This window comes from Ceratotherium simum, chromosome 3, assembly GCF_057802395.1.
Source record: "Ceratotherium simum simum isolate JZ-2026a chromosome 3, ASM5780239v1, whole genome shotgun sequence".
Lineage (NCBI taxonomy): Eukaryota > Metazoa > Chordata > Mammalia > Perissodactyla > Rhinocerotidae > Ceratotherium > Ceratotherium simum.
Window position 1 is genome coordinate 29,645,345 of NC_141902.1, and position 11,802 is coordinate 29,657,146.

An 11,802-nucleotide genomic window follows, 5' to 3' on the forward strand; every position below is an offset into this window, starting at 1 on the left:
GTTTAGCTTCTCTTTGGGGCATAATACCATGAATATTTTGCCAAGATTTGTCTTCCCAATTATACTTTTCTCTTTCAGTTACAGATGTTAATTTTCAATGAAATTTAAATTTCAATGAAATAGAATTTCAGCCAAATTCTAAAAATTAAGTACCCTTTCCCACACCGCTAACTGATAATCTATCCTCTCTCTAGGTCGTTTTAGAGGACACATTGAGTAAAATGGATAAAAGAATAGGACTACAGTGTCAGAATCTGTGCTTCCGGGACTTTGCCACTCATGGAATGTGCAGGTGTTATTCTTAATGATATTTTCTATGCTTTACCTGATCATTGTATCTGGAAATATTGTCATCATGATCTTAATCATCACTGACCCTCATCTCCATTCCCCCATGTACTTCTTGTTGGCCAACCTGTCTTTTGTTGATATGTGGCTTTCTTTAGTCACCACTCCTAAGATGATTGCAGACTTTCTGAGGGAGAACAAGACTATTTTCTTTGGAGGCTGCATGTGCCAGATCCTCTTTGTGCATTTTGTTGGAGGGGGTGAGATAGTGCAATTTGTGCTAATGGCCTGTGACCGCTATGTGGCCATCTGCAAGCCACTCCACTATCCTACCATTATGAGCCTGCACAAATGCTTTGGGCTAGTGGTGACTTCCTGGGCCATTGGCTTTGTGCACGCGGTGAGTCAAATGGTTGTGATTGTGCAATTGCCTTTCTGTGGCCCCAGGGAAATCGACAGCTTCTTCTGTGATATACCACTGGTAATTAAGCTTGCCTGCATAGCGTCCTACAACTTGGGGGTATTAATGAATGCTGATAGTGTGGTTCTGGCCATGACCTGCTTTGTGCTGTTGCTCATATCCTACACATACATTCGTCTCACTGTCCGCCAAAGCTCTAATACAGGTGTGTCTAAGGCCCTCTCCACCTGTACTGCCCACATCTCAGTGGTGGTGCTCTTCTTTGGGCCCTGAATCTTCATCTATGTGTGGCCACTCAGCATCACCTGCGTGGACAAGTTTCTTGCTGTGTTTTACTCTGTTATTACACCTCTCCTAAATCCAGCCATTTGTACTCTGAGAAATAAAGAGATTAAAAATGCTATGAAGAGATTCAGAAGCTACTACATGCATTCCAAGGGAAATATTTAATGCCCAAAAACCTCACTGTAAGCACTTCAAATTGACAATACATTGACCTTGTAAAATAGGTTGAAAATTCTAAGCATTCAGTTTATATCTACATGTTATACCTGTCTCCAAGGGCAGTAATAAGATTAATGTAATTCAAGGAATTTCAACATTTATTAATCAACCAGTAGAACACTATGAAATATTCCGCCCAAATCCAAACACTAATGTTGCTTCTTTATGAGGGAATTATCTAATCAGTCTTCCTAGGCCTTTAACTATGTTAAATGAGAACCTGAAGTTCATTCAAAAAAGTCATACATCCATCCTAGTGGATAGCATCTTGAGAAAACTTCTTGAATTTTCTTCTAACTCTGGAAAACGTTTCTGTAACATTGCCTCTTTCCCTCAAACCTTTCACTTAACCTCTTGTCAAGAGGCCACTGAATTATTATGTTTTTCTTTAACTTAGCTTCCTACCTAAATACTAATAGGATGCAGTACAGGAAAAAGAGAGAATGAAATACCAGTGGTAAGTACATAGGGAGTAACAGTGAAAATTATTCTGTGTTTGGTTTCCATTAACTCAATAATGGCTAAAAAAAGGAAGAAAAAGTAAAACCTACTGATATTTCCCTTGGTTATCACCATCTCAAGGACTAATATTTATGCTTATACTATTATTAACCATTTGTGGAAAAGTCCTGAAATGTAAGCTCCTTAAGAGCAGAAACTGTGCCATACCTGGTTAATTCTTGAAACTGCAGTACTTAGCACAGTGGTTAATATATAATAAACACTCAGCAAATAGATTTTAATGTATATGTAGTAGCCAATTTTTCTATTCAAATACCCATAATATTTATTGACTGTGGTTTATTTAAATACAGTCTTTTATCGTTAAGAAAAGTTCCTAAAAGTTTCAAATTCTAACTAAAACTTACTTTCTTTCTCCCAGAATTATAAATTAAGTGAATTGAAATTTAGTTGTAAAAACTCACAATAAAAGTCCTAAAAAAATACGGCACATATGAGGTTTATATTTCTCGTAATATGGGAACAAAATACAACAAAATGACAGAATAAAAATAATGCACTTATTATCCTTCAATGCCTAGTATATGCGATTTTGTTATATGTATTACTTTAAATGCTTTTATTATTATTCCCAAATTGTGAATAAGAAATGAGACTCAGAAATATGAATTAAAGTTCCTCAAGATAACACAGCCTTATTTTTTTTCTCTTAAGGATACAAAGATCAATTTGATTCCTAAGACTGTTCATTTATTAACCGACACTGCACAATACAATAGAAAATTATTTCCTACAAAGAAAGTGAAAGAGTAAATTATACCAAGAATAAAATACTAGAGTATCTCTATTAACCTGAAAAAATAAAAAATATATTGGAAATAGCATAATTTGCAATCTAATTTGATCATGCAGTGTAAATTGTGAATGAGAGAAACATCCCTAAGGACATGCCTGCACACAGATAGTACTAAAGGATTAACAGTCAACCATTAGGCTGTCTCTGTCTTGGGCTGTAGCCTCAATTCGTTCTCAGGGATATATCCATTCATTCACTGCATTGTCATTACTGTATGTTTTAAGTAAATTTTTTCCTACCCAGTATGCTGAGTATCTTTTTATCTGTCTGTCCCCATAAGAGAAACCTGAGTTTTAGGTAATATTTTTATGGATTTCCTAGTATTCTGAAAGTAGAAGGGCATAAGAATGAAAAATGCAGCTTATACTGTCCTCTACTATAATTTGCCACAACAAAATCCAAGTAGTACATGCTCTCAACTCAAACATTTTAGTCAATTTCTGCCATGCTATCCAAGCTTAGTATTTACACTTTTATCAGATAAGCAAATTTTCCTTAAGTGTCCCTTATTTCTATCAGAATCAGCTTTACAGATATGAATCTAGAGAACTTGTAGTTATGTATATTCTTTAGCAAAACTCAAATGGCCAATAGTCAGTCTTAATTTCCAATTTAATGAAAATACTTTCTACTGTGGTAGAAACGTTCTTTCCTTAGGCACCAAGACATTTGACCCAGCAGAGGTCAAAGTGTTGGGGATGGGAAGCAAAAATTATGTGAGTTGGTTATTAGGTATAACATGAGGATCTACTACCACTTCCACATCTCGATTCCCAAATTCATAGAATGAAGATCTCATCTGCTAAAAGAGCCATACAGAGTATTCAGTATGTCATTCTTCCATTCTAAGAGATCAGCTGTTTATGAGCAATCAGGTATGTGTTAAGATCAGTGAATTCCATGGTCATAAGCCCATTGCTGCACTTGTTTTTCTGTAAAGTAAATTCCTTGATCAGACGCAATGCTGTTCAGAATACCACGATTTTGATAAAGCATTTCTTAAATTCATGGATGGTAGTACAAGCTGAAGTATTATAGTTAGGGAAAAAAACGCATATACAGAATACATGTTCATTCCAATAAGGTCAAAATTCTACTTCCTCCATGATGGAAAGTTCTCAATATAATTAACCTGCCTCCATTCCTATGATCCCCATAGTAATCTGTGCCATATTAGTGGCTGAGCACTAAAGGGGCTTATTAGTACTAATAGATCAAGCTTTGATAGGAACTCTATGTTGTTTAGCAACACATGATCTCCAACCCTGGTCATTTTATATAGGAATCCATTCAGCAAGCATAGGGGTGGCTGGAAAAAGAGGTTAAAATGCCCAGAGCTTGTCATTTGTCTATTTGATTACTGAAGTTTCCTCTGTAGTAGATGCCCTATGGTGTGCACTCACTCACATCTATATTTTCATAATCTGTGCCTATTCTGACAGATCCATCTTCAGAATTCTTCCCCATGAATTCTTTCTTACCAGGCTTCCCATTCTATTCATTCTAAGCCCAAATCATCTAGCCAAACCATTAGTAAGCGTTCATGAACCATGCTTCTAGCCAAACAAAGTGGACAACCAAAATGCACTACTTTCATTTCTTCCCAGTGAAAGAATTTCTCCTCACTACTGTCCTTCAGGGCTATAATCATAACACTAACCCCAACTAAGTAATACGTAATCATAATACTTCACTAAATTGGGGCTATGAAGCTACAAATTTTCACTTTTAGTTGCTGCCAATATGTTAGGCAAAACCAACTGTATATTCAGGTCCAAATTTTACATTTTCAGTCCACTGGTTATAAGGAACGCCCCATGTAGCCATCGATGTACATTGAAGGAGAGATGGCAATTGCGCATTAGTAGTTGTTCAAGGAGTTGAGTCAAAAGCTAATGCAACTTTTTTATGCCTCTGGACCTGCTAAGCCTAATCTTCTATGTAACATTTCCGATTGATGAAATAACTCTGTTTTTCATCTCAATTTTATGGCTTGAAGAGTGAGATAGTATCCAGTTCTTGATGAGTAGCTGAAATCACACAATCACTTGAGGCCCAAGTTTAGGTATTTAATATCTACCAGAGCCCAGTAGGATGCTAACCATTGGACCCCTAGAAACTTTATTGAGGTGTTTTACCTCTCACCATCTGGTTCAGATATGTCTAAGGCAGACAGAATACTTGCTTTTTCCTCATCATTGTGTCTAACCAGAATTGCCGCATCAATGTAGCAGATCAATACGATATTTTGTGAAATGCCTGATGATCAAGATTTCTGCAGAGTATACTATGACAGATGGATGAATTTTATGGTTTATGAACAGTATCTCTGTAAAAGATTATATAGATATTACTGTAAATATATTTATATATAGCCTTTTAAATACTGTCAAGTCTGTTAACTCTACAAATAAGAGAGGTATAACTTTAAGTTAATAAATACAAGTATAAGGATGCCTCCACGAAACAATCACAAGATAGCTTACTTATTACATTAAGTTAACATCAAAACATCTCACAATGTAATACCAAAAAGAAATATTTGGCAAAAGAAAGATATCCACATAACTCCTACTTGGTTCCACATAGTAATGCAAAGGTAGATTGTGTGATTATTTTCTGAATCATGAATGCTATGATTATTCAGAGGAAAAAAGAAAGCCTTCACTCAGATCCTTCTGTTCCTGTCTTTTCCTTCCTTCTTCTCCCATCTTTTATAACTCCATGCTGGTCATACTTCATTTAGAGCATCAAACTTAGAGCATAGAACCTGAAGTTCACTCAAGGAGAGTAAAGAAACTTAGAATCATATTACATGAGGTACCCTTGAAAGAATTCAGAATTGCTTAGCCTAAAGCAAAAAAGGAATGTGAAATATATTTATGGAGTTGGGGAAAATTATAACTAAGATCCTTTCCCCCAATTCCTATGCGGTGGTGCAGAGGTTCTGATCAGAGGGAGAGACAGGCTTTACAGACAAAAAGCCCTGCAGCTGTATCTGAGGTGGCCTACTTCCTTTAGAACACAGTATGGAGAATTCCATGACTAAGGACTTTTTCAAAAAACATGGATATCTTTGTGGATAGAATTTAATAGGGTGTTGGAATTTCCATGATACTGGTAGCTATAAGCAAAACAACAGAGAAGCCAGAAATTTGACAGAAAAAAACAACCAAGAAGAACACTCCTGAGATTACAGTTAACCCAGGGGGTCAGTAAGGCTATTTGCATGGGCTAGGCTGCACTCACTCAGGTGTAATGAGGCAGACTTGAAAGCATCTCCCAAGCCACACATAGATCCAATGAAGAGTGATGGCTGATGGGCACAGAGATGTAAGCACAATGTCTGAAAAAACGCTGCCTGAAAAATAAGCTACTCTGATCTAGGAGAAACTCTCAGGAAGCTAACATTTAAAAAAAACTACAAACATCTCTAGAACTTTGGAAGACTGTGTGCATGTTTAATTCCAAAAATGTTCTCATTCCTTGTTAAGAAAAGCCCTGAATTTCATAAATTAATAAGCCTGCAACAAACAAAATTAAATTTTGTGTCTGATTTCAGCAAAATTACTTCTGTAACTACAATAAACAGAGTATTATTTAAAAGCTGTCATAGAATTTTTGTGGTTCTCAGACTATGGCTTGAAATGAACATTTAAAGATCTGAACTTGTCATTTTTTTCTATAAGTATTCAGAAGAATCCGTCACACACCACACTTCTTATAATCATCATTAGTAACAAAATGGTCAAGTACAATATTCACTTGCTTCAGTTGGTACTTTAATGCAACCAACACAATTATTCATGATGCCACTGCTTGCTGGTAATGGAATTACTAGTGTAGGGGAGGAAGAGAATTCCTCTACCCTCTCTAGGTCCTTCTAGATGGTTTATGAATTAAACTGATATGAGACAGAATAACAGGAGAAAATCAAACAAAGCTTTATAACATGTATACATGGGAGAAACCCAGGAAAGCTGAATAAATCACCAAAATGGCAGAGGCTGTTATCTTAAATACTATCTTCAGCTAAAGACAAAGGAGGATGCTGGGGGTGGTGGGAGTCAGTTATGGGAGATTACTAGAAAAGCGTAGTAAATAAGAGTAAGGTTATTATGTAGATTTAAGTCCTCGCCTTCTGCATTGGTAAGAGTTTCTAGAGATAAGGTCATCCCCACCTCTTCCTGGTATAGAGAGGGAGACATCTTTACAAATGGAGATTTCCCTTACAAATATTACATGTCTCTTACAAAGTGTAACTTCTACTTCTACTTGGTTTTCAGAGCTTTTCCCATGTCTGCAGTTTTTAAAAGTAACCAGCCCAAAATAATCCCTATGCAAAAAAGACACATTTTTGAGTGGCCAATTCTGACCCCCCACACTAGCATCCCATTTCACATTGGCAAGGAGCTCAGCACTGTGTTCATTCTCAAGGACAAGACCAAGCCAATGCCAAAACCCCGTATTTAAAGATCTATTTCTAAGGACAAATTTTGTTACAAATTTCTTAATTAGTGCCGTTAAATGTACACTTGAAAAAGTGAATCCTTCTTTATTGTTTTACAAAATCTGATATATATCCATACACCCAGAATATCTAGCTCAGTATAATTATATTATTTAAAATTTTCACTTGTAGTTTCCACTTGATCTGTCAGATTGAACATAGTCTGTTAATGCCTGTTAACAGATCTGTCCTACTTTGTTTATTGTTTTGTGTTATTATTAACATGTATGTCACAGTATTGTCTTTTTTATTTGCTCTTTTTAATTTTTAAAAATTTATTTTTATATTGATTTGGCATAAAATTTTATAGCTTGTTTCAGTGTCTATCTTTCTGTAATGTGCTTAGTTTCCTCACTTAAAAAAATCGCACTTCCATTTTTTGAGTTCTATTAATTTTCTGATTCCTACCTATTGCTGATAGGGAAATCAACACATTTTTCTACTTTTTTGTTTTTCTATCCCTTCCCCATTAAAACTGTTTAATTTATCAGAGATTTACCACTTACATACTATTCTTTCATGTGTAGCCTCACTTTTATTTAAATCCTAAATCTATAATACAATGTATTAAACTCTGAGCACCAGTATTGCTGAAGGGTCCCCAAATAGTTCTTAATTGCATGGAGCTCATCTTGCAGAAGATTTCTTCAGGAAGTGTTTATACATACAACATTTGACAAAAGTTTGCATACTTAAAATCATTTTTCTTTAATCCTGGTATATTTGAAGGATAGCTTGGCTGTATAATAAATTTTTATCTCACATTTTATTTCCTTTAGTCTTTTGAAAATGTGATTCCATTGTTGCCATTCTTTGTATATTTTCAAGAAGAAGATGCCAACCTGATTTTCTCTCCTATTTAGGTTATTTGGGTTTTTTGATATGAGGCTTAGAAGATACCATATTTTAAATATCTAGTAATTTTACTATGATATGTCTTGGAATTAACCATCTGTGGTCAGTGTTCTCAAGTTCACTACAAGCTGTGTTCATTCTTGTCTTTTATTTCTGAAACATTAATAAAAGTTTGAAATGTTAATTCTATGTCGGGGGAAGAGGGAGAATCTCCCTCTGCCCCTTCCCTTAAGGTTCTTCTGGCTGGCCAAATAATCAACAAGACAGGTTAGCAGGAGAAAATAATACCAAGTTTAATAACATGTATACATGGGAGAAACTCAGAAATGAGCAACTCGCCCCTCTGTCTAAGCCGCTTGCTTAAGTATTGCAGCTAAAGGAGAGGAGCGTGTTGGGGGTGGGTAGTGGCCTGGGACTTCAGAGGGCAGGAGGACAATTCTTTTTGGGGTCATCTATAGATAATGTGGTCAGGGAGAGACAGAGTTTTTTGATAAAAGAGGCTTGGTGCCTTTGCTATTGTAACCTCTATCCTACATTATCTTTATAGCCATCATGATAGAAGATCTGTTCCACGAAGGAGCCACCATGTCAAATTCTTTAGGCAGTTAGTGGGGGAGGTCAAATGTCCCTCAGAGAAAACAATGAAGGTAAAGAGATATATTTCAGGGTGGCCAAATCTTGATCTCCCACATCTATTATATTGTCTCATTTTCAAATTATACAAATGTTGAATATCATTTGTCTGGTTCTATGCAATCTTCTCTCTGAAACTTTTTTACCTCTGTCTTTAATTAGGTTTCATTTTCTGGTTCTTTTCATCTATATTCCTTGTATCCTTTACTATAATTTTGTCCATTCTATTCTCCATTGGGTACTTAGTAATTTATTCTTCATTTCTGAAACGATATTGTTCAAATTTTGTTCTGAGTTTAAGGTGGCTCTTATATATTATTTTCATATTTTTAGTTATTTCCGTCAGAGATTTTGAATTTATGATTCAGATGTTCTTTCATATCTTGAATTGCAAGTTTAGTGACATTTCATTTATGATGGAATATTATTACATGGTTTTCACTGCTTCATGTCTGGAATCGGTATCAACTTATGTCATATTCCTAAGGGTAGGCATTAGGGTTCATGGCTGCAATCAGTGTCAACTTAGGTCCAGATTCCTTAGGGTTAGGGAACAGAACAGAAACAAATTTTAACAGAAATTTAAACTGATATTCCAGCTTGTCTCATAATAAAAAAAAATTATTTCATGAAATTTTCAAAATGGAGAATTTTGCCTAAAAAGATTTAAGATTAATATGTTTAGCTTCAGAAAAAATATTTAACCTTAAAAGTAGAAGGTACAATAGCATCATTTTTATTTTCAAATATGAAAGGAGAAGACAATGTGGAAGATATTTTATTCTGCATAATTCAGATTACAAATGAGGAATACTGTATAAAATATATAGGGAAGAAAATTCCTTCTCAATATAAAAATACAATTTCAACAAACCAACCTTTCCAAAAGATATTGTGTTGCTTTGTGGGGCTGTGAGTTCCCTGTAGGTCTAAAAGCGCAGGCTTGATGCTTGCACGTAGAGTGGTGTCCAGTGCTGCATTGGATCCGCTGCTGGACGAGATTGCATCTGAGTTCCCTCTCTTTAAATTAACATTTATTTTTAATCCCAGCCTAGTTCTCTGGCTGAATGTTACTACTCAATTCGTATCATTTTACTGTCAGTACACGTTTCAAGGGAATAGTTAAAAGCAAAGTTGAAGGAAGACATAATTTTGCCCTCTTAATGACCACATCCTAAAATGGTACTCAAAATCCTAATAATTATTTAACTATTTACTTGTCTATTTTATTGTTTTCTATATATGTGAATATCAGACAATATTTAACCTAATAAATAAATTAAATTTCTTTTAAAATTTATGTTCATGTTACTAAGTACATCTATTTACGTAAGTAACAGAGTAAAGGTAGGAAAAGAAGCAACAACAAACCTGAATCAACATAGAAGCAATCCTGCATTGCTTGGCCAAAAATGGGTGTGAAAAAAACAGCCATTCTCTTTACATGAGAATTTTTCAACCCAGTTACAGAGGAAAATATCAACATACACTGGTAGATCTGCAAATACAGAACTGTGGGCTGGAATTCATAAAAAAAATTTAAGATGTTCTATGGAGTATTCAAAATGTTGACCATACAAAGTGTATCTCCTGTATTTTAAAAACTGAAAACTGTGTAAAATAGCCTATAGATAAATCATTAAATATATGACCACATTATTGGTCACCAACTTGGAATAAACCGTCCAAGGTATTTTGAGCTGTCGAATTAATAACAATAAATTGTCTCAAGAGAGTATGTATTTTAAACATTTATGTTTACAGTAGTGCTTACAGAAGGCATCACTTGTATTCTCATGAGATGTTTAGGGCATCTTCCTTAAACTCAGCAGTTGACTACTCAGTTTCCTCATTGCTATCTTCATGTCTTTGTTCCTCAGTGTATAGATGGCAGGATTCAGGATGGGTGTAATCATAAAGTCCAAAATGGCAAGAAACTTATCCACCGACACTGTGGGAAATGGCCACAAGTAAACAAAGATGCATGGTCCAAAGAACAAAACCACCACAGTAATGTGAGCTGACAGAGTAGAGAGGGCCTTGGACAAACCACCTGAATAGTGTTTCCATACTGACACCAGGATGAAAATATAGGAGATAATCAGTAAGAAAAAGGTGCCTGTGGAAATGAACCCACTGTTGGCAGTAATCATGAATTCCATTCTGTAGGTGTCTGTGCAGGCAAGTTTAATAAATTGAGGAAGATCACAGTAAAAGTTATCTATTTCATTAGGACCACAAAAAGGCAAATGGACAACAGAAGCTAACTGAGCCGCTGAGTGAATGAGGCCAATAGCCCAGGCAGCAGACAGAAGCAAAATGCACATCCGTGGGCTCATGACAGTCAGGTAATGGAGCGGCTTACATATGGCCACATATCGGTCCAAGGCCATGGTGATGAGCAGCACCATCTCAGATCCACCCAGGACGTGAAGGATAAATATCTGGATGACACACCCCTGGAAGGATATGGTTTTATGCCCAGAGTACAGGTCAGAAATCATCTTAGGAACCGTTAATGTAGAAAGACACGAATCAATAAATGAGAGATTGGCTAAAAGGAAGTACATGGGGGAATGTAAATGAGGGTCAAAGAGCACTGTAAACACAACAAAGAGGTTTCCTAGAATAATTGTTACATAAAACACTGTAGAGAAGGGAAGGAGGAAATGCTGCACTTGTCTAGAGGTAGAAAGTCCCAGGAACACAAATTGAGACACTTCAGAGTAATTTGCATCATACATTGGCTTTGTTTGGTGATTCCTAAAACCAAAACCAAAACAAAAACTAAGGAATTTATGAAAAATTAATATTTAAAGACATAGACTTATGCTTTTATTAAATCTGGCTTCAAGAATAAGAAATCTTCACTGACAACCATAAAGTGTTTTGAAAAACTTAGGCATTAATTTATGCATTCAGCTAATATACTTAAGGAGCATAAATAATATTCTTAGTGAGCATCTACCATAAGCCTGGAACTATGTCAAGCTCTGAGGTAAAACACTTATCCAGACTTCAGGAGGTTACAGGCTCATGGTGGATCTAGACATTAAACATCTTGAAATACAGATGCAACTCTGATAATTGATTTGAAGGAAAAGAACAGAGTGCTAGAACAATGTGACTCACCACTGTGGTGCTTGTTCAGATTCTGCTAAATAGGGAGTTACTACTGAAGAGTAAGTGGAGTAGTCCAGACTGGGAAATGCCACGTGCAAAGACCCTGAGACAAGGAGGCCAGTGGGGCAAGAGGATGAACGACGGAGATCA

General features: G+C 35.8%; 2 protein-coding genes across 2 annotated transcripts; one reads left to right on the forward strand and one right to left on the reverse strand.

Moving 5' to 3' along the window:
* The first annotated feature begins 235 nt into the window (after positions 1–235).
* Positions 236–1,159, forward strand: LOC101390203 (olfactory receptor 4K3-like). Its single transcript, XM_014780383.2, is given in 1 exon segment — positions 236–1,159. A coding segment is annotated over 1 exon segment (855 nt). The 5' UTR covers positions 236–304.
* A 9,175-nt stretch (positions 1,160–10,334) lies between these two features.
* LOC101390459 (olfactory receptor 4F15-like) lies at positions 10,335–11,273 on the reverse strand. The gene has a single exon (XM_004421967.1). It carries the CDS (start codon positions 11,271–11,273, stop codon positions 10,335–10,337), a length of 939 nt encoding a protein of 312 aa, XP_004422024.1.
* Positions 11,274–11,802: the final 529 nt, after the last annotated feature.